Source organism: Lepidochelys olivacea (assembly GCF_965140295.1).
Source record: "Lepidochelys olivacea isolate rLepOli2 genome assembly, chromosome: 1".
Lineage (NCBI taxonomy): Eukaryota > Metazoa > Chordata > Testudines > Cheloniidae > Lepidochelys > Lepidochelys olivacea.
In genome coordinates this window covers 22,016,868-22,044,825 of record NC_140411.1, presented here as the reverse complement: position 1 = coordinate 22,044,825, position 27,958 = coordinate 22,016,868, and the positions used below count along the sequence as shown (strand labels likewise).

General features: G+C 40.4%; 1 protein-coding gene across 13 annotated transcripts in view; it reads left to right on the top strand.

Moving 5' to 3' along the window:
* DLG2 (discs large MAGUK scaffold protein 2) overlaps positions 1-27,958 on the top strand; it is a gene marked incomplete at its 5' end in the record, with an annotated part of 1,505,837 nt that overhangs the window by 1,416,658 nt on the left and 61,221 nt on the right. For all 13 annotated transcript variants that reach the window (XM_084617703.1, XM_084617709.1, XM_084617707.1 and 10 more), the window contains one exon: positions 20,021-20,197. In XM_084617703.1, the coding sequence (XP_084473829.1) occupies positions 20,021-20,197 (177 nt within the window). The remainder of the gene's footprint in view (positions 1-20,020; positions 20,198-27,958) is intronic.

Here is a 27,958-nt window from a genome sequence, read left to right as displayed (position 1 = left end):
AGCAGAGTGAACAATGTGATAGCAGCAAACATCATGTTAATTCTATATTTTTTTTCTGTTCCATGGCTTTGCTTAGGAAGGGGAATCAGCTAAATGGAAAGACAAGAGAAGGGAGAGAGGACAGGGGAGAACAGTGTCATTTTCATATCACTGCAGAATAAAATTAATTTGTCCTTATGCTTGTTAGAATGGATTTAGCATTCTATTGCCAATTACTTTCTGACAGAGGATTGTACATTCAAATATTTATCAGGAGTACAGACATAAGGGAATGAGTCATTTTTGGAAGAATTTCAGACACACAATCTTATAGTGACTTTATATTAATGAAAATTTGTTATGTTTGGAGATTAATTTTGTGCAAGTAAAATTTTTACTTTCCATTTATCCGAACCTCCATTATTCCTGTAGTACTGTCATTGGATGCTAAAATAGAGATTATTAACCAAATAAAAAAGGAGAGTCACTGGCAAAAATAGCCCAAAATTATAACATTGGAAAAAGCACAGTATCGGACATCAAACACAATGTCGAGCAAATTCTTAAATAAACACGAATAACTGCATCCTGGAAGACCATGCAGCAATCAAAGGACACTGGTCTAGATGAAGCCCTTTATTGGTGGTTTATACAGGTGGGAGAGGAAGGCATTCCTATTGGTGGTCCTTTACTATGTGAGAAGGCTAAGAGCTTTAATCAAACTTTAGGAGGGGGGAACCCATGTTTCTCTGCTACTCAGAGATGGCTCAGTCAGTTTAAAAAATGTCATGACATCCAAGAACTAACAGTCACCAGGGAAAAGCAGTCTGCTAATTTGGGAGTTATTTCAAAAAAAAAATTGCAAGATACCTTAGCCGAGCACAACATGGCAGTGGAACAAGTTTACAACTCTGACAAGACTGGTTTGTATTGGAAGATGTTGCCATCAAAAACACTTGCTGCCACAATGGAAAGATCTTTGCCTGACTACAAACAGAGCTAAGAACATTTGACAATCCTGGCCTTTGCTAATGCCAGTGGCACACACAAGCGCCCATTAACTGTCATTGGTAAAGCAATGAATCTGCATGCGCTTAAAAATGCAAACATGAATGCTTTGCCTGTCATCTATCATTGATTTAGTTGGGGTAGGTCCTGCTTTGAGCAGGGGGTTGGACTAGATGACCTCCTGGGGTCTCTTCCAACCCTAATCTTCTATGATCTACCAGCCCCAGGGAAAAGCATGGATGGACAGTGCTGTTTTTTGTGATTTTTTTTTAAACTTTTGTGCCAAGTGTACGGGCTTATCTGAACGAAAACAACATCCCACCAAAAGCTATCTTACTGCTGGACAGAACACCTGCTCACCTTGATGACAGAGGGCTTACCTCCCAAGATGACCCGATCTTCTCTTTTTTTTTCTCCCTCTAAACATAATGTCCCTTGTACAGCCTATGTACCAAGGTGTGCTGGAGAATCTAAAACGGCTCTATGAATGGCATTTTCTTGATCGACTACTGATGTCTGATAAAGTGCTAAGAATGAAGGCAGCATATTGCAGCGCTGGAAAAAAATCAGTATCAAAGATGCTATATCTGGAGTTGCAGGTGCATGGGAAGACATCTCCAGGTCAACCTTACAAAAATCTTGAAAAAATCTGTGGCCTCAAGTTACTGCTGTCACTCAGGACAGTGAACTTGCAGCTGCAATAGCAGCACTGGCAGCTGAAGAAGAGACCAGTACATTTATTGACCTCCTCCATAGACTTCCTGGCTGCACAGAAGTTGACGAAGATGATGTTGCAGATTGGCTTGAAAATTATGCTAATAACCCTGGCCATCAGTTATTTGCTGATGCTGAAATCACATACTGTAATACATACTGACAGCGATGAAGAAGCTGCAGAATTGACAGAAAAAATTCTCACTGGGATGGTGCAACAGCAGGAAACCTCTTCCTTCAGTACTTGGAGCAACAGCACAATACCGACCCCACTGAACTCTTGTTGAAGAACCAACTTTGTGATTGTACAATGAAGAGAAATTCTCATCTAAAATAATGCAAACTGTCAGATTTATGCCCCAGCCATTATAAACACGAGTGCTACTCTACATACCCTGTGCTCTCTACACTCTAGGAATTACTCTGTGGCTTGTATTATACAGGCGATCAGACTAGAAGATCACAATGGTCCCTTCAACTACATGGGATCTATGAATATATCAATATTACGGGTCTAGAATATGAAAACGTGATACTTCATAAGTAGGCTTGGAAGGATTAGATTTTATTGGTAAATGTCAATTTTATCATACACTTGCAAACCAACAAAAAGGATATTTTCTTTGTGTCTTTTGGCATGTGATGTTGACAGTTTTTGTGTTTTAAGAATGATAAAACTTTAACTTTTTGAACCTCAACGTCTTCTGTCATGAAATAATTGTCTGACCTCCCCCATAATTTCCCACAACAGTGAAAATTAAAATGATAAAAATTAAAAAAAAAATTAAACCCCATGATTTTGTGCAACTGTGAAAATTTAAATAGATGAAAATGGGAAAAAATGCTATGAAATAAACATTGATAGTAGGGCTATTGACTAATTGCCGTTAACTCACACAATTAACTCAAAAAATTAATCGCGATTAATTGCAGTTTTAATCACACTGTTAATAGAATAACAATTGAAATTTATTAAATATTTTGGATGTTTTTCTACATTTTCATTTATATTGTATTCTGTGTTGCAATTGAAATCAAAGTGTATATTATTTTTCATTACAAATATTTGCACTGTAAAAATGATAAACAAACAAATAGCATTTTTTCAATTCACCTCATACAAGTACTGTAATGCAATCTCTTTATCATGAAAGTGCAATTTACAAATGTAGATTTTTTTGTTACATAACTGCACTCAGAAACAAAATGTAAAACTTCAGAGCCTCCAAGTCTCACTTTCAGGTGACGTTGTAAACAAGAAGCAGGCAGCATTATCTCCTGCTAAGGTAAACAAACTTGTTTGTCTGAGCAATTGGCTGAACAAGAAGTAGGACTGAATGGATATGCAGGCTCTAAAATGTTGCATTGTTTTATTTTTGAATGCAGGTTTTTTGGTACATAATTCTACATTTGTAAATTCAACTTTCATGATAAAGAGATTGCACTACAATACTTGTATTAGATTAATTGAAAAATACTATTTCTTTTATTTTTTTACAGTGCAAATACCTGTAATCAAAAATAAACATAAAGTGAGCAGTGTACCCTCTGTATTCTGTGTTGTAATTGAAATCAATATATTTGAAAATGTAGAAAACATCAAAAAATATTTAAATGGTTTTCTAGTATTGTTTAACAGTACGATTAATCACGCGATTAATTTTTTTAATTGCGCAATTAATCGTGATTAATTTTTTTAATCGTTTGGCAGCCCTAATTAATAATATCCATCAAAATTATAAAAAAATAAAATAAAAATTGAAATCTGCCAAGAATATCTGTAGGGGCTTCATCTTACCAGGTTCTGAGCAGCTTAAAGGCATTCTCTCCTTCCTAAAGCTTCTTAGGGTAAAATTTTCAAATGCACCTAAGTGACTTAGAAGCTTTTAAAAATCAGAGGACCGTGCAGGAGAAATGTACTCTTAATTTTTACAGAGATCAAGGTGCTGAAATGTTGCAGACATGTTGGTCAGATATTTCTCTTTTATCTCTGTCCAGACAGTTTTGTTTATGGGAGTGACGTGGAAATCTTTAGTCTAGTCTACTGCAATTTACACCCTTTTTTATCATTCTTGTAATAAATCTGGTTATCTGTTACTACATTCATAATAAGAACAGGAGTACTTGTGACACCTTAGAGACTCACAAATTTATTTGAGCATAAGCTTTCATGGGCAACAGCCCACTTCATCGGATGCATGCAGTGGAAAATACAGTAGGAAGATTTCACATACACAGAGAACATGAAACAATGGGTGTTACCATGCACACTATAACAAGAGTGATCAGTTAAGGTGAGCTATTACCAGCAAGGGGGGGGGAGGGAAATAAACCTTTTGTAGTGATAATGAAGATGGGACATTTCCAGCAGTTGACAAGAACATGTGAGGAACAGTTGCGGGGAAAAATACACACGTTCTTGTCAACTGCTGGAAATGTCCCATCTTCATTATCACTACAAAAGGTTTTTTTTCTCTCCTGCTGATAATAGCTCGACTTAACTGATCACTCTCGTTATAGTGTGCATGGTAACAGCCATTGTTTCATGTTCTCTGTGTATATAAAATCATCCTACTGTATTTTCCACTGCATGCATCTGATGAAGTGGGCTGTAGCCCACGAAAGCTTATGCCCAAATACATTTGTTAGTCTCTAAGGTGCCACAAGTACTCCTGTTCTTTTTGCAGATACAAACTAACACGGCTACTACTCTGAAACCATACATTCATAATATTATTCTTGAAAGAATAGAAAAGTTCCTTAGATGTTTGAAAAACTGTTGCTAGACAAAGTCAGGGGGAAAAGTCTGTGAGAAAGTAAATATCACATCAACTGCTGTGCCTTTGACTACAGAAGTCACTTTGACAAAGAGAAAATATACCCTGCAATGGGAAAAGAGAATCTGCACAGGGGCTCATGCTTAGTAATTGCTTCTGTGTGGCCCTGAAAGTTAATACATGGGGAAAAAACACTAGATTTGCTTTGAAGTGGAGTATCTGCTGGAATAAAGTAGGCAAAACTGAAATAATGAGAAGGTGTCATGTGCATTCAGCATGCTCAGCATAGTTTGGCAAAAACTGTTGGAGAAATTTTTATGGAAAATAACTCTTCTGTGGAACAGGGAAGAAGTTTGTTAAAATCCACTCACAATCATTTGATGCAGGTAGCTGAGAAATCATGAAGCACCATTGCCTCTGAACCAAATCCTGAAGACCTCCCAAAGATTTTACTCAGTCAGCAGGAGCTCTTTGACAGAGTAAGGATTTGGCACATTGATTTCAATGGGAGTTTATTCTTAGGGATCCCATCTGCATTTGGCCCTTTAAGGATAGGTAGCCTTGCAACAGTACGAGTCCTATTGAAGTCTAAAATGCGCCTTTTGTAGTGCAAGGGCAGGGCAGCTCTGGCTTACAAAGCTGAACACAAAACACAAAGGGCTGTACTGTAGTGTTTATTTAGGATGGAATTGTAAACACAGAGGGCTGGTTTGCTGCTGCATTGCTTCAGAGTGATGTTAGTATAACCCCACAGAACTCAGTGGGCTTTAGAATAATGCAGCAGTGGATTAGGCTCAGAACCATATGAGCTGCATTGCAAGCAATGCAGAGGCTTTGCTCAAGACATGGAGCAAAACACAATTAGAGGAAATTTACTGTTTGTGCTAAACATCCTGTGGGCTGAGAGTTAGCACTGAGTATGCAAGCTTGATTGGGCTTTGTGACTGGTACATCTGCCTTGAGCTTAAGGAGAGTGCTGAAAATCAAGTGTATCGCTCTCCAGTTATGGCGACTTATTACTGCTGATAAGTAAAACTGAACAAAACATACCAAATCCAACAAAATACTCAGATGCTACCTCAGGCTTCCCTCAGCTGTCACAAATGGGTTTCTGAAGATTTTATTCTGTAACAGTGCTGCCAAATCTTGCACTATTTGGTGTTTTTATTAAAGTCCCAGCACCTGGAGTCAACTGTTTATATGAGAATCTCAGCTGTCATTTTGAAAAAAAGCAAGTTGCTAGCAAACAGATAAAAGCTTGAAAAGGTTATTGCAGAGAATCCTAAAGGCTGAAAAATCCAGAACGTAAATAAAAAGTACCACATTTTTCATTTTGTTTTTAAATCTCATGATTCTGGGGGGCTGGACTCGTGATTTGTAATGCTTTGAATCGGCAATGCTAGTGTGCGTAATTAAAATACCTTCTGTTCAATGCTAATTTTTAAAAAATGTTTTAAAAATTAAAGTGCTGGCCAAGCATTAGTATCAAAACACCCTTAGGAGCAGCAATCCATATTTTTACTATTACTTTATTAAACCAAGCTACATATGGAATATGGTAAACTCCTTTTCATTTTTTTTACATAGAAAGTAAAAAGCCAGCAGAGCCAGGAGTAGGTACTATCAGAAGCAAAGGCCACCTGGCAGCTTCTATTCTAAAACAGCTGGGGGGAAAGAGGGAGATTATAAAAAAATATATACCACACACCTGAGAAACAAAATACAACAATAGTCTATATCATCATGAAGTAGGTACATAAGGAAGTTACTTTTCACACAATGCACAGTCAACCTGTAGAACTCATTGCTAGGGGATGTTGTGAAGGCCAAAAGTATAACCATGTAAAAAAATAATTAGATAAATTCATGGAGAATAGGTCCATCAATGGCTATTAGCCAAGATGGTCAGGGACACAACCTCATGCTCTGGGTGTCCCTAAACCTCTCACTGCTAGAAGCTGGGACTGGATGACAGGGGATGGATCACTCAATAATTGCTTTCTTTGATTCATTCCCTCTGAAGCATCTGGCACTGACCACTGTTGGAAGACAGGGTTCTGGGCTCGATGGACCATTGGTCTGACCCAGTATGGCTGTTCTTACATTCTTATTCCTGAGGATTTTTTTCTAAAAAAAAAAATGTATCTTTTGTGAGTTATTTTTGAGCAGGTGGTTGCCCTAAATATCGTCTGAATTGAGATCTCCCATTCTCTCTGAGACGTAAGCATCATATACTATAGGTATACATCCTTTAAAACTAAACTGAAGAGCGGCTACCCGAAGAACCCATAGCAGTTCTATTCGGTTACAGTCCAAAGGAGATTACTGATCCAGACCCGTTGACAACACAGTTAGCAGCCAGATGTGTGGTAGATCATTTTTTGAATAGGACAGATCCCCCAGCATTAATGGCCTGGAGAAAATAATTATAGGAAATTCTTCCAATGGAAATATCAGATCAAGGAGCAATGGTCTCAAGTTGCAGTGCGGGAGGTCTAGGTTGGATATTAGGAAAAACTATTTCACTAGGAGGGTGGTGAAACACTGGAATGGGTTACCTAGGGAGGTGGTGGAATCTCCATCCTTAGAGGTTTTTAAGGCCTGGCTTGACAAAGCCCTGGCTGGGATAATTAAGTTAGTGTTGGTCCTGTTTTGAGCGGCAGGTTGGACTACATGACCTCCAGAGGTCTCTTCCAACACTAATCTTCTATGATTCTATGATGCACATTTATAATGTCTGGTTATCATTTTTGGAATTTGAACAAAATAAATACACAGATAATGAGAAGAGGTTGATAAAACACAAATGGGTCTTTGAAAGATAACAAGTACAGGTTGATTTCTTAATATTTGTATAGAAAGTCCATGTATCTTAATAGTGATCAAATAAAAAGTAAAAAGTAACTTGCAGACACATTGCGGATTGCTCCAAAATATATAGAGAAGAAAGACAGTTCAGCTCCTGTTGCAATTTTTTCAACTCATGTTGCAATTTCAGTGCAAATTACACTACATATTTAAAGTAGCCTTGATTTGACATCCAGTCACTCATCAGTTCCATTCTGGAAATGGATAATCGCAAGTTGTTCTGTGCCAATAAGCTTCTCTGTCAAGCTCAAATCAAGCACAGTTAAAATTGCAGAGTTTCACCTCATTTTCACGTCAAAACCAGGGTGAACTGCAAATTTCATATGATTTTGATGCAAAACAACATACCGACTCAGTTAACTTAGAAAGAGGCCCAGTTTCGTTGAAATGAAACCTTGGAACAAGCCTGGTCTAAGTTTGCAGTTTGTTATAAAACTCAAAACCCACTGAATTTTGACTGGTTTGGGGGTTTGTTGTGAAATTTTCACACAACTCTAGGGGAAACGTATCTCTTAAGGATAGCTATTCAGATGGTTACACTATTCATTATGTTAGAATTTGATAGGAAACACAATCCATCCCATGTACAGAAAGTCTGTCAAGTAAGATAAAACTTGTGTGAGGCCTAGAAACTTAGTTGCTGAGTTTGGGGCTAGCTGAAAAACAGGATGGAAGCTGTCTCACGGAGCTACTGGAAAGGCTAACTTAAAAACCCTTATGAAACAAATTAACCTTGTAAGGAAAAGCCTCAGAATAGTCAAAAACTACTGCAGAAGCACCCTGGACTTTGTAAAAATGCCAAATCTAAACATAAACTGAAGCCTTGTCACCCAAAGCACATGCTGCCTCCCACGTGAAGAGCCAAGCCTCATCCTCTGTGCCTGAAAACTTCTAGGAAAAACATTCGCCAAACCAGAGGATTTGAAAGCTGCTATGACATGGATGACAAATTTGACCAACTGTATTCCTGAGTCGTCAACCTTGAGTAGAAGAGTGCAAAGACTCAAGCCCTACACTCTGATACCAACTTCAAGCTCCTGGAAATCAAGACTGAGACCCTCATTCCCACCACAGCCCCTTTAAACCCCATAAAAGGGCTGGTGTAGCATAAAAGGGCCCTTAAAAGTTCTGCATCCAGCCAGGGGAGAATTCCCCCAGGGCAGGCACGATTAGGGTGACCAGACAGGAAATGTGAAAAATTGGGACAGGGGTGGGGGGTAATAGGAGCTTATATAAGAAAAAGACCCAAAAATCGGGACTGTCCCTATAAAATCAGGACATCTGGTCACCCTAGGCATGGTGAAAGATGAGCAGAAACCTGCTTCCTAAGGTTCCCCTTGTAAAAACTGCTGTAGGGGTCATGCCTAGGGTTGATCTGGGTGCAGGGCCAGAGCACACATAGCTGAGGAGATTCTGAGTATGTCTACACTGCAGTCAGGCTGTGGTTGCAGCATGTGTAGCTATACCCGAGCTAGCTTTAATCTAGCTAGCTCAGGTATCGAAAGCAGAGTGAAGCTGACTGGGATCTGGGTAATTACTCAAGCAGCTATCCTGTGCTGAAGTCCTTGCTGCCACCGCTTCACTGCTGTTGTCAGGGTTCCCTCCCCACTCTGAACTCTAGGGTACTCTAGGGATTTGGGGACCCGCATGAAAGAACCCCTAAGCTTATTTCTACCAGCTTAGGTTAACTTCCCCAAGGCACAAATTCTTTGCCCTTGGAGGGTACGCTGCCACCACCAAGTGATTTAACAAAGAATCAGGGAAAGGACCACTTGGAGTTCCTATTCCCTCAAAATATCCCCCCAAGCCCTTATGCCCCCTTTTCCTGGGGAGGCTTGAGAATAATATCCTAATCAATTGGTTACAAAGTGATCACAGACCCAAACCCCTGCGTCTTAGGACAATAGAGAAATCAGTCAGTTTCTTAAAAGAAGGATTTTATTTTTAAAAAAGGTAAAAATCACCTCTGTAAAATCAGGATGGAAAATAACTTTACAGGGTAACAAAAGATTCAGAAACACAGCAGAACTTCCTCTAGGCTTAGTTTCAAAGTTACAAAAACCAGGAATAAACCTCCCTCCAGCAAAGGAAAAATTCACAAGCAGAACAAAAGATAATCTAACACACCTTGCCTGGCTTTTACTTACAATTTGTGTAATATGAGAAGACTTTTTAGGATGGTTTATAGGAGAAGGAGTTTTCTGACCTGATGCTTCTCTGCTTCCCAAGAGAACACACAAAACAAAACCTTCCATCCCCCTGCAAGATTTGAAAGTATCTTCTTTTCCCATTGGTCCTTTTGGTCAAGTGCCAACTGGGTTATTTGAGCTTCTTAACCCCTTACAGGTAAGGAGTAATTCTAGGCTACCCTTAGCTGTATGGTTATAACAGCTGTCAATAGCCAAGCTAGCTAGATTACAGCTGGCTTGGGTACGTCTACATGTGCTGCAATCACACACCCTGGTTGCAGTATAGACATACCCTTGAGCAAGCCTCCAGAGCTGTCTGTGTTGCACTGGGGGATGTTTTAGCTCCCAGAACAGCCCAGGTCATGAAGCTTAAAATTGTCTTAGCCCTTGCTCTCCCTGGCCTGTGCGTTCTGTACTAGGCCTCTTAAAGAGATAGCCTAGAATGTCACCCCAAATTTTCAAGCCTCACCCACTGACTGCAGCCTGTGTGCTACATAAAAAAAAGAAAGAAAAATAGGGAACTACTGAAGAGCAAACAACCTAATCATCATTCTCCCTGCTGCTGACACCAGAAGTTTCATGACCATTCCAGTCACTTGAGACTCTTACAGCCATTTTTCAGAAGTGTCCATTAACATCACAGGCCTCCATTTTTGAGTTGAGACTTCTATTTCCAACCCCCTCTGAGCCATCCCAAAAAACCTAGCCCTGTCTCCGCCCCCCCCCAAAAAAAAACAACCTATCCCATTCAGAGTTTTGAGACTGTAAAGAGAGAAGGGCCAGAGATGCCATGATGTCTGCTAACGGTTTTGCTATTGATATTATCTGGAAGCTGCTCAGAGACTATGGTGATGGGCAGCAGTATAAAATCTTCAGATACACAGCGACACCTTGTGCCTGGTTTTCAGACATACTGAAGAACCACAGCTCCCACTGAAGTAAAAATGGAAGCACAGAACATTAGGGAACACTTCTGAAAATGTTTTGTTAAAGCTTTGCAGTGTAGAAGATTCTGTTGCATGTAACAAACCTACAGAGTGCCCACTACAGACTCAAATAAACTTACCTCCATCACAAGTGCTAAAACAATTCTTTTCAGAATGGCTGATGTTCAGGATCATGACGACATATTGTAGGCACGGTCTGCAAAACGAAAGGAATATTCCCCAAGGACAGACGCAAGACACAGCTTTTGTGATGTAAGCCCCAGAAAGAAAGTAATTCCTTTTTGTTAGGTAAGCCTTTCTGGAAACTGGAAATAATGCTACTGTCTTCAATCCTGTTTTTCATTGAAGTCAGTGGCAAAACTCTTTGCCAAAATCCCAATAAGAGGTCAATGATACGGAATATATTTTCTGGTGTGGACTTCCTGTGGAAAAATTGCTGAACAAGCTAAACAAAAACACTGCAGCAAACAAGAGAGCCTCAGATGTTAAAATGTAATAGGACCCAGCTTTGGACGTTAGACATTTTTGTAACGGTGGCTTAATTCATGTGCTGTATTAAAACCTTTTGGATTGTAACTTTAAACACTTAGTCCCAAAGATGTAAAAATGCAGATTATTATGAAGTTCATAACTTCAGTTGTGGAGTATGGAAGGTGACACCCCAGCTTTTGGGGACATAGTTTATTTAGTCTCTGTTGTTGTGATATTACATATAAAATCCTCCTTATTAATCTATGGGAAATTGCAGGTTCCATTTACTGGTTTAGACCCGATTCTGCAAGTTGATCCCTTCAGTGGGGTACCGTGCAGTCACAGAATTCTGCCCACTCCGAGCCTTAGTTGTAAATGAATTTACAGTACCCTAAAGCAGCTCAAATAAAATTAGTTTTCCCCTCTTGATGGGAAACCTAATTCTTTCACCAAAGGCCTGATCCAAAGCCCTTTGAAGTCAATAGGAAGACTTTCAATGACTTCTCTGGGCTTTGGATAAGCCTGGATGTGCCTGAGCCAAAAAAAATTTCCTCACAAGTAAACTTTTCCCAAAGTTCTGGCCTTTTCAGATCTGGACTGTTGGTTTGGGTCCCCTTCTAACTATAATGGGAACTAGTGCAAACAAGACCCCGCCACACACACACACACACTACAGAAGAGGGATGAAAAGGAAAAAGAATAACAGTTTTTGTAAAACATGAGAAACAAATCCTGCAATGTAGTTGTTATTAAGTACCTGGAATTATAAAAAATGTGAATTGTCCCCTATTAGTGTGATATTAAACCAAGGACCTTGATAATACATAAAAATGGTAGAACACATATGTTTGTGTTTCCATTGGTGAAACTGATATTTGCTTATTTGGGGCCTGAATTTTGGCACGAAGAGTGGCATATATCTAGAGCCACTCCATTGGTGTCATTGGGGTTATTCTGATGTAGAGAGAGAAGCAGCAGACTTTTGGACTTTTGGGGGCCTTATTTAATTAATATCTACCCCCTCACCCTTATGAAAAGCACACCTCTCAGAGGAAGAGCCTTCTGTAAGAGCTCTCACAGAGTTTAGTGTCATCCTGACAATCTGCACTAATGATAACAGTAGAGAAGTGAATGTTTGAGCAAAGATAAATCTCAAATATTAATGGGGAAAGGCTAAAGAAGAAACCCATTTAGCAATGTTTGTTTTTGTAAAAGTATTTCACTTTTGTAGAGTTGCTCCTCAAAAGTGTTCAGCTGGGACCAACTTTCCATTATATCAGACATAGTATAAACCCACTCGAAACCAGATCACCCATATGCAGCTGCCACCTGTGGCTGGGTAATTATTAGGGTTTGGTTGGGGGAATGGAGGTGGAGATTCTCAGTTCTGGAAGAAACGCAGCTCAAAACACAGAAAAGAACTGCCACGGCCCCGATCTGCTCTTCCAATGAGACATCTCTCTGTCCCTGAGGCTGAGAACCAGCAGAGGCCAACGATAGGGTGTCACTAGAGCAGCTCTGTGGAAGGAGGTGGGATAGGCAGTTCTGGCAATGTAGGCAGGCAGGTCTGATGCTTACCACCTTTTCTCTCTCCTTCAGTACTCAGAGAGGTATGTCAGGGGCCTTCTTTGTGGAAAGGGAGAGGACAGGAGAAGGGCGGAAGGTGGGGCTTGTGGGGAGGGAGATATTTGGGATTCATAGTGTAGAACAGTGGCAGCCCGGGCTTGGAGTCCTGAAGGATTAGCTTCACAGGCACAACAATATTGCTGTGACGGAATACAGCTATAGGAGGGTTACAGGAAACACGAGGTCAAAGGTTATATTGACATGGGGTCATACATTCAGCTGTTTTTGTTAGAATGGCACAGAGGTTTAAGATATCCAAGGAAGATGTCTTGGATCTCCTCCTCCTCCTCTTCCTCGAATGTGAAGTGAAGGCATAACCCTGAATCACTGCTAGCTCAGGGGTCATTCCTATGATGTGCTGAGCAACCCACCTCTCCCACTAATTTCAGTAGCAACTCAGAGCACTGAACACTTGCAGGGATTGGAACTGTAATCTGTTCCATTGCAACCGGTCCGGATGCCATAAACACATGATTATGCTGTTTAACTTCTGTGTAAACCAGGAGAAGCTGGGCTGACAAGAGGGAAAAATAAATTCTGACGTCAATATCTGAAAGTTTAATGTGGCGTAGCGATCCCACTCTGCTGTAAGCATTTTGCTATAGGTGTATTTAGTCACAGTTCTATTGTGCTTTTTGTGACAGCTGTAACATTACATAATCGTAGTTTTCATTGGTTTTCGTCTCATGATATTCAAATTGAACCTGCAAGGAGGGGGCAGCATATCTAATAGAGTGCAGAAAAGAAAGCTAGGAAGCCTGTCTCTAAATCTGGCTCTGAAATTGAATCACTGTGTATCTTTGGACAGATTATATAACCTCTCCATGCTTTGGACTCCCCATCTGTGAAAGGGGAGAACACTGCTCTTCCTTTCAAGGATACTATGTGTCTGCGAATTTGCTCTAGCAGACATTTTACAACTGCTGGCCAGATCCTCAGCTGGTGTGAAGGGGCATAGATCCATTGTTTATAGTAGACCTACACTCATTTACACCAGCAGAGAATCTGGCCTGTTAAGTCTTATTGTTATTTTATAGTTAAATTGGTGGCAAAGAGGATTGGATTGGAAAGTTATCTGTATGTGGGCTCTCAGCCACACCAAAAGAAAAATGAAACTTTGGAGACTCAAAGAAAGCAGTCACTCATCATTTCAAGCTTGTCACAGTTAGCCTACTGGCCCTGACCACTGGCATAGTTAAAGAATTTGCCTTTTCCCTATGGAATATTGGTTTGGATCTTGCCTAGGAGGTTTAAGACAAATAAGTTCTAATTGCCTCCATTTATATTTTTGTTATGGATTTACATCCATCCACCTTTCAGAACAACTGCCAACAAAAGAATTAGGTCACTGTGGTTAGGACACTAGCCTGGGACTCTGGATACCTGGGTTCAGTTTCTTGCTCTGCCACAGGCTGAGACACTTGGGCAAGGTATATAGTGTCTCTGTGCCTCAGTTCCTCATCTGTAAAATGGGGATAACACTTCCCTACCTCACAGCCTAAATACATTACAGATTGTGAGCTGCTACAATACTACAATGAAGAGGGCCCTATAAGTACATATCTAAGTAGTTGAAATAGATATTGTTGTCTTGCCTTAAATCTAATTTCTTCTCCTGGGTCATGTATTTATCTGCACCATTAAAAACTGGAGTTTGCTACACAATGCTATATATGGTTTGGAAATATCTCATGTACCATGGAATATTCTACTTTAGGTATGTGATGGGGTTAAGAGGCCCCACGCCAGCACAGAAGGGGTTAAGGAGAGCCTGTGGCCCCAGCTAGCCCTTCCCTGATGTGCCTGCAGCAAATGCCAAGCCTGGAGAGGGAATAAAGGGAAAGAGTCTGGCTCAGTTCAGGGCTGACTGGCCAGGAAGGAGGACAGAACTCTGCCTCTTTGCCTGAAGGGAGCTTTGCCTGCAGAACTGCCGAGGGACGATCCTGCTAGCTAGAGCAGCCATTGGGTTGAAGCAGTTAGACTCTAAGGAACGAGCAACGAACAAGAGACTGTTTGGGAACCGAGCCTGAAGAAAAGGACAGGGACGCAGCATGGGAAGATTGGTGGACAGCCTAGTACTGAGTTGGGCTTGCTTTTTGTTTGGTTCTAAGCTCCTCCAAACTCCCCAGGATGGTATAGGACTGAAGGGACATCTAGCTGGTGGACTGGAGCCCGCCCCAGTGGAGATGGGAGAGAGAGAGACTTCTTCCCTGGGGAGACCCATGGTTGCATCAAGCTACAGGAAGGTCCACAAAGATGCACTGCTCCAGCCACCCCCCTACAAATTTGATGACAAAAGCAGACACAACGGAGTCCCTGTGTAAGGGAGTCAATCAAACCTTACAAAAATAAATACATATATAAATAAAGGGGGAGACGCTAAAGAAGGGGGAAGGACATTTTCCTCATAGCTGGATGGATATGGATCAGTTGTTAAAAATGGATGGCCAAGCAGAATGCTCAATAGCAGCAACGGCAGCTGTTCCAACAAATGGCCAGCCAGTAGCAGCAGTTGATCTGTGATCTAAAGGCCCAACAGCAGCCACAACAGCAGTAGGTGGTACAACAGGAGGTCACCACCTGCTACAGCGGGACCCGCCAGCTTTGATCCAGCAGCGGCCCCCGTTCTCATCAGGCTTACAAAAATGGGGTCAGCACAGCAACCCTTGATGCTCTGGAGTCTCATAAGAGACATTACGGCAACATTTCCAGGAGGAGTGGTATCTGCGGGGAGTGGGCCCCTGGTTGCCAAAAAGCTACAAGGTTTGTGTTGGAAATGGCTCAGACCTGAGCTGAAGACAGGAACCCAGGGGGCAAAGATGATTTCATTGGAACAGTTCACCCATATACTACCCCCTGGGGGAAAAGACTGGCCCCATGATGACTATGCCGCCGCATATCTGGATGTCATCATAATCTGTAGTTGAACCTGGGAAGACCACCTACATCTAACTGCTACACTCCAGTCCCTCAGGGCAGCCAGTCTGAAGGCAAATCCTACTACATATTAATACACAGGGAGCCTTCGTGTGTCAGACCGGGAGAGACATGCTCTGCTGCGGAGGGTTCTGGTGTCTTCAGTCTTCGGAGCCCAATTCTGTTCTGAATAACCGTCTCTCACTGAAGGAAGGGAAGAATCCCCATGTCTCAGTGTGAACTTTGTGGGGGAATAGGCCTCTCCTAGGTTCTGTTCCCCATTTCCTCTTCTCAATACACAATCTTACGTCAAGGCTATATCTACACTGCGCACCTTACAATGGCGCATCTGTGCCACTGCGGCCGCGCCGTTCTAAGGTGTGCTGTGTAGCCGCTCTTTGTAACACTACCTCCAACGAGGGGCAGTAGCTTTGTCGCCTGGAGCACAGCGCCCGCTGACGTAAGCGCTGTCCACACTGGTGCTTTTCATCGTCAAAATGTTTGTCCTTCAGGGCGTGTTTTGTCATACCACTGAGCGACAAAAGTTTTAACAATGGAAGTGCCAGTGTAGACTTAGCCTAAGATCCAGTTACAATCAGCCTTCCCTCAGAATCTTCCTCACAGCACAGCCTGGGGGCACAAGCCTCCACCCGCCCATCTAGGTTTCATTACTGTGTTCCTTAGTCTGAAGAAGCTTGCAAAATGGTGATCATTGTATAGTAGACTGTCTGGAGAACACTGCGGCATGCTCTCTGCTGGAAGCCTCGCTGCTTGCAGTATGCAAGGTGTAACCCTGTGACTGCTCTGAGTGAAACTGAGTCACTTGGACTTTTCTTAACACAAATAAAGGCCATCCCCAGTGAACAAATGTAGCTCATTCTCATGCCCTTCCCTCCTTTGCTGAACTAAAGTAATCCTTAGGGGTTTTAGGAAGCTAAAATACATACATGTTTTTGTGCAACTCTGGTGACACTCAGGTAATGCTGCTGGTTTTGTTTTGTTTTATATACTCTCTCTGCTTTAATCAGATTCTGAGTACTCTGAGTTGGTGCTGTTCATCAGGTAGAGATTTATAAATGAACAGTTTGTGAGTCTTTCAACTCACTAGCTGTAGGCAGGGCTTGCAATTGTTCAGGAGCATATTAAAATTAAAGGAAAAGGTGGAGAAGATTGCAGTTGTTTGTTACATCAAAACTTTTCTAACGTTACAGTGCCATCTATGAACTACATTGTGATCCTAGAATAATGCTGGCTGCAAAAATGAAGGAGACCAAAAGTAGTTGGACATGGTTTCCTTTTATTAGCTGGGTAATAAAAATGGCAATGTTCTGTGGCCACAGTGATGTTTTACATTCTCAGTTCACAAAGTACATCACAAGGTTCTACTGATGTCACACGTGACAGGAGGACTCCCTAAAAATCCTGCTGCAAGAGCCTTCTCCTCTGCAGACCCCGTCATTTGGAAGGGTCTTCCTGCATCTTGCAATATTTTCTTTGTTTGCTTTTCTTTGCAAATCATATCTAAAAACATCTCTTACCCTCAGCTTTTAACTATATCCCTCTCTGTTTTTTTGGTTTTTTTTTAAGATTCTGTATCTCTTTGGGATACATTTGTATGAAAGATGCTATGTCAAATACAGTATGTTATTTTTGTTTATTAATTGAATTTATGCATGCTGTATAGAGTACTCAAAAGTGTTGTGCATTGTATAGACATAAAATAAGGGAAGTCCCTGCCCCAAAGAGCTTACCATCTAGGTGCAGGTAATATACTTCGTTTGGAAGCTGTTTGGAGCAGGAACTGTGTTTTTGTTCTGTGTTTGTACAGCACCTAGCACAAAGTGGTCCTGGGCCATGACTTGGGCTCCTCACATTATACAAATAAATAAATAATGACAAACAACAACAACATTTTAGACCTCAATCTCACAAATCCTTAAGCATGTGCGTAACTTTATAAACATGAATAATCCTACTGAGGTCACCATTAGTTCCATCTGTTCACATGAGGTAATTGCACATATTTAATAGTTTGCTGAATCAAGACCACCCTTTGTTTTTTAGCTATCCCAGACTATCCGTTGAAAGTCTTCAGTGTAACCAGAGCCTTGATCAGAACTCCAATATGACTCTTCCTCTGGGATGTGTAGGGAAAAGGGATTCAAATCAGCACTTCCATTATTTTCCTTCGGGAATCAACATTTGCAATGCACAGTAGCCAAGAATTGTTTCAGTCGATAAAATGTGCCCTTGATAATTCTCTTGTTTCAGATCTCTAATCTCACTTTAATTAGAGTTGTACACAACAGCGCCAATCAGTGTAAGTCAACAGCAAACATTACCATCTGCATTCATCATTAGCATCAACCAGCATGTTAATCTGCAGTTTTAGACTAATGCATGAGCTCATGGGACCCTAGTGTCTGTTCAGAAACAAAAACCTCTTTTCCTTCCACCGTTTAGCTTTTGAAACCTATCATTCCTTTTGCCTCAGAACTTTCAAAAGATGAAGCATTTCCATGACTTCCATTGTAATTTGTTTCACTTCTGGAGTAAGAGTGTCTTGCTCATTCTCTGCTTCACAAAAATGATGTCGTGTTTGGAGATAATTAATTGTGGATGGATTCAGAATCTACTGTATGTAACCAATACTTGGCATTGTTGCCAGCTCTGTGGATAGGGCTATAAGGCTATTATGGCCTTTCATATCAAGGTACATTATTATTTAATGGACTTGCTCAGAAAATGCTTTTGTTTAATACATGTGAGCCCTCATGGCACTTAGTAAAAGTCAGAGTTTCACTTCCTGATAATTCATCTTTTAAAGCCAATTATAAACAGGTTCTTGGTTTAAAACTGGTCAGTGAGGGCACTGCCATTTCTCCAGATGTGATTTTCCATTAATTTCTCAAGGAAAGCAAGACTTCACTCATTTCTTAGCTATCAGAATATGCCGTTTGGATTGATGTAACTCTTGATTATAGGCTTATATTGCAGAGCAGCAGATGATCCACTACTGGCAAGAGCCCTTTAAAGATCATATATTTAATTAATTTGTTACATTCCAATTGCTGACTAAGCTTTTAAAGGGTTTCTGTATCTTCACTGGGCATTGCTTCTGCAGTAAAAGAATGTGAGTGTTATCCATGCTCAAAGTGCATTGAAACAGGGAGCCGCAAGTGAAATCAGTCCCACAGATCGCATAAAGTTCAGTGAAATAATGCCAGATCTTTTATTGTCTTTACCCATCTAAGATGAGTGACTAGAGTGGCTGCACTAGATAAAAGAACCCTCCCACTTTTCTAAAGATGCACGATGCACAGCTACAGTCGCCTTAAGAGAAGATACTGTTTCAATGTATTTTTCCTCCTTACATAATTTCGTCCAGAACGAGTGCTTGCAGCTATGACATGACTGTGGTTGTATAGATACAACCTAAAGCAACACAGTAACAACTGTGGCAACTCATTTTAAAAACATTATTTTCATTAAAGGAAGTAGCCTAGAGTGTTTTAAAACTACCCATAATGCTTCTATAACCATTCTATGCAATTGTACTACAATGGGCAACAACTGATTGTATTAAATCCTTCATATGGAAATGTTTACTAATAAAGATTTTCAAACCTTTTCCCCAAGCAAAAGGAGATACAAATTAGTACATACCTCTTGGGATCACACTAAGCTAGGAATTCTGTATATAGGAGTTATAATCAGATTTTTTTTCCACAGGAGAAGAAATGTTCATTCCAGTTTATTGGTTTCTTCAAACTGTATTTTATTAGGAGAAACCTTTCCTATTTGTTTTCCATGGGAAAAAACTGAGGACAAGACCTTACAACTGGATTCATAGAGACAGACCTCTGCACTTACATGGAGCCCCAGATACAAACACCCTACCCTCATAAATCCCGTGGCAAGATCTGGCCCTAAGGGTACATAATCTGGCTTCACTTGTAAATAATAGGAAAACTCTCATTGACTTCAGTGGAACTAGAATTTGACCCTAAAAATTCGGCATTCTCTTCTTCCTGGTTAGTTGTCATACTGTCCGTGTTACGTCTTTCACTTGTGCTCAGAGACGATGGTATGTTTTGTAGGAAAATAAGAAGGGGACACCATTACAGTCATTTAGGGATCTGGGGTAACTATGGGGGATTGGTCCTGCTTTGAGCAGGGGGTTGGACTAGATGACCTCCTGAGTTCCCTTCCAACCCTGATATTCTATGATATTCAGTCGTACATTATCACAGACATGAGTCTAAACGTTACAAGCGAGAGATTTTTGTAAACAAATGCATGGTACTACGTATATTTTATCTGCTAAGCTCTGAAACGCTCCAATTAATGCATAAACATTATGAAATAAAATAGGAAATAAAGTAGTTTAAATTCTGAAGAGGTAATTCTTATGATCTCTTTTGAAAGAATAAGAGGGGCTTAAACTACAAGAAGTTGTTCAGTAGTAAATGCTGTCAAGACTGGTCTAATTGCCTGTTTTCATACCCTTATTTTCCTTCCCCAGAGCTATGTTTGATTATGACAAAAGCAAGGACAGTGGCCTTCCAAGTCAAGGACTCAGTTTCCAATTCGGAGACATCCTCCATGTTATCAATGCCTCTGATGACGAGTGGTGGCAGGCCAGGAGGGTCACTCAGGAAGGAGACAGCGAGGAGATGGGAGTTATACCCAGCAAAAGGAGGTATGTGTAATTGCTGCTTTTCTACTTTGTTAGGCACAAATGTGCAAAAGTTTGAGTTTTATTCCAAAACCAACGTGCACTAATCTAAAAAAATATAGGAGTGGGTGCAAAGAGGAGCCATAAAAATTATTCAAGCACTGGGGAAAGTGTCTTAAAGAACTCAATCTGTTCATTTTATCAAAAAGAAGATAAAGAGGTGACTTGATTATGTTGTATACATACCTTTTGGGGAGACCATACCAGGTAGTAAAAAATCTTTAGCAGAGAAAGGCATAACCAGAACCGGGGACTGGAAGCTAAAGCCTGACAAATTGAAATTAGCTAAATCTCTAAAATAATTCTGAATATATCTTTGTTTAGCTGTGGTGGACTCATAGGGAAATGTACCATCTGAATGTTACTGATATTTTTTACTGTCTATGCTGTCTAATGGGTTGCCTTAGTGACTAGTTGTTGGTTTCATCAAATATCAAAACTGCCACTGTACCTTTGTTGATAATTTCAGTAGAGAGGTCAAAAACTGAAGTGGCATGAAGGAGAATGAATTGTATCAAACCAAACCAAATTTTTCCTTTGGAATATTACTTCTAAGCCTGTTATAAACCTTCTATCTACAGTGATTTAAATTCTGGAGTTAATAAAAATGGTTGCACAAATTTGTTACAATGAGATAAATTGGATTGTGGGTGGCCTGCGGAGCACCTAGTATTGTTCCACGGAGAACTGGCTGATCACAGGATACTAACCCTGCTCATTGGTTTTGCCATGTTAAACAATGGAGACTTAAAAATGCCCTCAGATATCACATTGACATGGGCCTTGTTAGGTATCTAGGTACTGAAAAAATGTAGTAGACACTTTCCTAATGTTAATCTTCCATGTAAGATGTTGCTATAATTACCTTAGGGGTTTTTATGGGATTATGAATGCCTGAGTGCTGGTCCATGCAATCATGAATGGAAGCAGAAGGAATTCATAAGACAGTGTCTCTCTCAAGACGTGGTCCATAGTATAAGAAGGTATGAACCCTTGAACTTTATGATATACAAAATAAGGGAGTGGGGAAACAACAAAACAACTGATTAAATGGTGAAGTTAGATTTGTGTCTTGTTGGTTCCACATGTGTGGATGTGGATATGTGTGTGATCTTTTTCTGTTCTGTGATCTTTTTCTGATCTTTGATAGCTGCTTTCAACTACCTGAGAGGTGGTTCCAGAGAGGATGGTTCTAGACTATTCTCAGTGGTAGAAGAGGACAGGACAAGGAGTAATGGTCTCAAGTTGCAGTGGGGGAGGTTTAGGTTGGATATTAGGAAAAACTTTTTCACTAGGAGGGTGGTGAAACACTGGAATGCGTTACCTAGGGAGGTGGTAGAATCTCCTTCCTTAAAAGTTTTTAAGGTCAGGCTTGACAAAGCCCTGGCTGGGATGATTTAATTGGGGATTGGTCCTGCTTTGAGCAGGGGGTTGGACTAGATGACCTCCTGAGGTCCCTTCCAACCCTGATATTCTATGATTCTGTAGGTGGGAGAGGATGCATGGGCCTAAGATTTATTGACCTACTTGCAGAAGGTGTTTTCAGGAGGGACAAATATGTGAAGGCATGTTGGATCCACTCAGGGACCGGGCTGCAAGGCACATGGGGCAGCATGAAGGAAGATATGGAGACAGAAGTGGGAGAAAGATGTGGTTTGTTCTACAACTTAGGCAGAGTGGAGAGGGATGCAAAATGAGACGAGAGCAGAGAGTAAGCAGGAAATAGGTTGTATTGTCTTGAAACATGGCGCTTGAATTTGTAATGATGCAGGTACAGTTACAGTGGTCTCTACCCCCCATGCCACTGCATCAGCAGTGAATTGCAGAAGCCTGGGAGAGGGTGGGAAATGGAGTCTGCCTGCTCCAATGGTTCCAAATTGACATCACATTTTTCTCTCCAATAATTGTTACTGAAAGAGCCCAACAAATTCTGGAGTATAAATAAATGGAACAAAAAGCTGGATAATGTCATCGAAATGCTATTCAGCTTATTCTGGCAAGGCCTTTCTTCGTAACGGTAGGGCTAGGCCCCTTTCCCCATAACAGTGACGTTTTTCTCCAGAAAATCCTTCCCTGAAATGTGAGCAGCCCATGTTAATGCCATACCATTCAAGGTTAATTCAGGGTTTCTAGTATAAATACTGTTGTTCATAAATCTAAAACTGACTAGATTCTCCCAGGAGCAGGGGTATATTTTCCCCCCTTTAAAAAGTCCTCTCCCTGGTCCCACTTTAAAAATGTATTGAAGTAATGCATTGGTTTGCTTTTTTTTTTTTGCAGTTATTTAGATCAGCAAGGATCCAGTTGTAGAAGATAGATTTTTTTTTCAAGTTGTGTCTTAAAAATTAATGTAAGTTCATACTATGGACACAGTAGTTTCTTTTTAGAGTCATTGAGCCTGACTGTCATTGTCCTGCATCTTATGTAGTCACTTACACCAGAGCAAAGTGTAAAATGCAACCGAAATCAGAATGCTGTTATACTTACTGCACAGGTGTACACAACTGCACAAGGTGGTGTGCAGAAGAGAATCAGCCAATTATACCTAGCATATAAATTCAAATTTAGAGTAAAATCTCTTCTGAAAAGTGTTTACTGAGCAGACGAGACCTGATCCAAAATCCAGTGAAATCAATGGGAGTCTTTCCATTGACTTCAACTGGCTTTATGTTGAGTAGCCATTTTATAAAATTAAATATTGATAATTTTATTTAAAAACTGAAAAAAACAATCAGATTACATTATGAACCAATCACTAGCCAAATTTCCTCTTGTTGTATACATGACATTATCTGTGTAAAAAGAAAAGGAGTACTAGTGGCACCTTAGAGACTAACCAATTTATTTGAGCATAAGCTTTCGTGAGCTACAGACTAACACAGCTGCTACTCTGAAACCTGTCATTATTTGTGTACAAATTGCAATACATGTACCAAAAAAAAGTCCCACACACTTAAAATCTAACAGCAACATCTTTCCCACGTGCTAGATGGTGGTATATCAGAGGGGAGGCGATCAGTGGCAGCTATGTGTTGGAGCCTGAGCCATTTTGCTGGCTTGCAGAGTCATATGGTTCCATCGGCTCGGGGAAGAATGTATTCTAGGGGCTGTTTTGTGCAGCCAGGTGGAAATCTTATGTATATCTCTTCTCCAGTTTATAAACATTTCAGGAACCCAGGCAGGAAACCATAGAGAAGAGGTGACGAATAACATTTCAGAATCAAATAGCAAATAGTCAAAGACCTACTTAAAGCAAATAGGTTGTGAATAGCCCAAAGACTAAAAAATAGGCGTTGGCTCAGGCTACTGTGAACACCAGTGTTGGTGCCTTATACTGGCAGTATCTACACTCTAAGTCTACATTCACAAACTGTCCAGACATTTGAGGATTTCCACCCTTGCTTTTCAATCCGCACGTGACTGGACCTTTCCTTTGATGGGGTCTACAAACCGCAACTCATTCCTGATGGAATCCTTCTCATTTATCCCTCTCACCTTTAAAAAGCATTTTAAAGTGCCCTGCCCCCAAAAACCAAAACAGTTTCTGTAGACCCATCACAGTTGGCCCTATATTTACCAAAGTTCCTTTCAATTCCTCTTTTTCCTTTTTTTGCTCTTGGGCCCCCACACTTTGTTTGTATTTTATGAGGGTGGCATATTATTCTGTTATGTACAGCACTCTGAGCACTTTGACCCTTCTGATCATCTAGATTGACCTCCTGTACAATTAATGTATTAATTATAACTGAAAACAAGAGAAAATAACCTTTATTGTCTTACAGTACTGAAGCCATTGACCTCTTCCATGATAGTTCTTTATTTCAGTATGTACTCTGAGAGCAATTAACATAATTAAGTTCTTACTTAGGGAAATGTCTATGAAAATCACCTTCCAAGTGCCTGATTTTACCATTTTTTCCACATTTTTTGGAATGGAACCATTCAAACAGGCACATTAAAGCATGAGCAGATAAGAGAAATTTCCAATGATAAATCAAGACTCTCTTTTCTTTTCCCTTTTATTTTATAATGGATGTGGTAGACCAGAAAAGGTAGTAATTTATAGCTACCAGGGAATTGCTGCCCATTACTCACTCTGGGATGGTGTGTAGTTTCCAGCCCTTAACTGTCAATCAATTACATGGAGCTTGAAATCAATTTGTCATTAGATTTAATCATGGTCACTTCCATGTGGATTTGTTATTTTGTTTACAACTGAGAAGCCCTCCTTTAAAAGTGAATTTGGATCCTGTAGCACTGTGTCACAGAGATAGGCAGTTTAATTCTGTATTGAACAAGCAGAGTACCATGGTCCTGGCCCAACTATGTCCCCGTCATTAAGGGCCTGATCCTGTGAATTGGTTAGAGTTTTTAACTGCCATTGACTTCAGTGGGAATTGATGTGAGAGTGGTCAGTGCCTCCAGAATTGGGATCTCACTGATCATGGCTTTGGCTTTAGAGGAAGCTGTTCACTCACTTCTAAAGGCAAAACTCTCCTATTTTGGCCTGAGGTCCAAAAATTCTCTTAGCTACCAAGCTCTGGTCACCATGAAGAGGTGTATTTCTAATTACAGTTGTAACGTACCCTCATGTTGGGTGGGTGAGCAGCATGACCCTCTTGCTGTAAAGTGATGTCACTTTGACACTGATGACATTACGCTTAGCGAAAGAGACCATGAACCAGTTTTTAGCCTGCTGGTGTAACCATCAGACAGAAAATATTATTCTTTAACATGTAAGAATGAAACACTGGGTGCCAACTTGTTGGAATCTGGTTTATAATCTCTCTCACGCAGCTATTGCCACAGATTACTTCATTTTACGTGGAAGTGGTCATCTTTAGAATTAGATTTAGAAATGCCAGTTGGAATGAATCTTCTACACATCACTGTTTGATAATGAGAACTGCTGCTCACCTTGTGAACTCTCATACTGATGGGATAATCAAAATGGGTACAACTTTCTATTAAGGACAATAGCCATAATTAGAGAAGTATAAAGAAGCCGCTCAAAACTGGTGTTTCAAGGAACTCTAATTTACTCTAGATACAGGTCACTGGAGGTAGGAACACCCCACCTTATGAATGTCAGTCTAAGCTTAGGTACTCTGTGTGCCAATGCATATACACCTGCCCTTATCTTTTCCTGCACTCACTCTCTGAATAAGAGTTGTATGAATTCGCTCTAAGGATCCAAAATGGCAATGAATTGGGTGCTTTTAATTTAATGCAGATCGTATCATCATTGTCACCAATCCCACTGCTGCTGCCTCTGAAATCAAGGAGAGTTTTGCTTGTTACTTCAAAAGAAGCAGGGTTAATTTACCCTAAAACGGGGATCAGCAGCCTTTGGCACGCGGCCTATCAGGGAAATCTGCTAGCGGGCCGGGACGGTTTGTTTAACTGCCGCGTCCGCAGGTTCAGCCGATCGCAGCTCCCACTGGCCGCGGTTCACCGTTCCAGGCCAATGGGGGCTGCAGGAAGTGGTGTGGGCCAAGGGATGTGAATACTATTTTCAAATACATGGGGGGGTGTCTATGCAAATTATATCCATATTGTACAGAACAAATGTTTAAAGTGATATCAGCCTGTCATGCTGTTTACAACTCTACAGAGCTTTCAGGGCACAATTATATTTTTCTCCTTAGATTCTAAAGGGCAAAAGATGAAAAAAGAACACGAAAAAGTCTTTCATAAACATTTTTCAAGGACAAGGAACCAGAGGTTTGCCAATTGCAAAAATCCTTCTGGGTAAAAAGGCATCTTAAATTGGTTATTCTGCCTGACTTGTCATGTTTATCCACTCAACTGGGTTTTACTTATGTTTCTCTTCTAAATTAGCTACCTTTTTAAGAATCCCTCAAGATTTTAATCCCAGAAAGATAAAGCTTTTTAAAATAGCATGGTCTTGTTAGCTTTATCTGAAGTGAGTTACTTGAGCACAGTTGCTAATCTAATGGGAAAAGATAAGTATAGACTAAAATTGATATGCATGTGTGTATTCCCGTGTCCTTATTCTTTTGCAAGCAAGAGGAACATCATCACAGTAGGAATAAGACTGTACTGTGAGTCCAGTAAAGCACTTACCACAAGCTTCATTGAAAGTGGCTTTGCTTTCAGGAGACTTTTTATATAAGATTAACTTTATTAATATTTTTCAATTTAAAATAGGAATTAGCTTTCACAAAGGCCACGAACCACCAAGATAGCTTCATGGGAGCATGGCAAGTCAATTATTTTTGTAACAGCTCACGAAGTCTTAAGCTTTAAACAGGTTAAAAGGATTTTTCCTCCCCAATCTTACAATAGCATGTTTCTCCGTAATAGCAACTGTATGGCTTTTATCGGACAATAAACGGGCGCTGAGCTACCATCAATTGGCAAAATTCTGATTATGAAGACCTGAATTCTTCAGAGAGAGAACAAGTTTTGTCCTAGTGCATTTACACGTGTTGTTTCCATAAAAAGCCAATTAATGAGTATCCTAATATTACTCAAAAAACAGTTGGAGAATGGACATTGGTGGTCAAAATCAGACCTTGCATGAATGCTTATAACAAGCATGGAAGTCTCTGGGCCAAACTGAGCAGAGATGTAATTGATGGAGAAGTTGTGTACTGAATGTGGTAAATTGGTCTGAAAACGGGTGGAAATGGTAAAACATGTTTGCCCTAATCTGGCATTCAGTGGGCGGGCAAAACTCATTTGCCAATGTGTAAGATAGTCATTTTCCTGCTTCCTTACCCTCACAGAAGGGTGTAAAATAAAACAAGTTTTGTCAAAAACACATTTTATTTTGCACACTTCTATTTAGGAACTTTTCTTACTACACTTTCTATCATTATGCCCATTCTGCAAACCAGCTGAATGCTAAATCAATACAAATTAATCAACTCCAACCACTTATACTTGGTTTCACACCCAACATGTAATTTACACCTTCGTTTACATCACAGATGAATATGACTATGAAATTTAAAGCATGTCTTGCCTGTTATTTTACATCTCCAATAAGAAAACTAATCTGTTGTGTGTAATCCATTAACCATCCACTTACAGCATATGAATACATTCTTCTGCTCCTTCTGTATGGCTTAAAAACAGCAAGGTTAGATGCCCAAGTCTAGATTAAGGATCTAATTGATTGCTTCAGGTGATGCGGAGTGAATGGCAGTGATTCCACCATCACGTGGATTAGTTGGGCCATTGATTGACAAGGTGTTCCATAATTTGAAGGCCATTTCCTCGGTCACAAATAGGATTGTATCTCAGACCCCATTTATGGAGAAGGTAGGCACGTCTGCCATGAGATGTGCAGATGCGATTCAAGGTGGGCCATATTTTCTGTGGGATTGTAGAACCACTGAGTTCTTCAGTTGGGTCCTTGATGTGGTGTTTTTTCAGGATGTTGGTGCCCTTCCACCTTGCTCACCATTGATCTTCAGGGAGAAACCCTGAATCTTTGAGCTCTTGCATTGCCAGCCTAAAAGATTTTCTTGATTTGAGTCAGAATCTCAGTATATTATTTAGGTCTTCGTCTATTGGAAGATTCTTGTTCCCTTGAATATGATGGAGCCTCCAAAGAATTATCATATTGGAATGAACTTGGGGTGGGTGGATGTGCACCAGTACGGGAAGCCGTGGTTGTGGCATTTGTTTTATTGTGCCCGTATTAATCTGCGTGATGCTCTTAAATTGACAATCAACAAGCGATGTGTGTGAGCT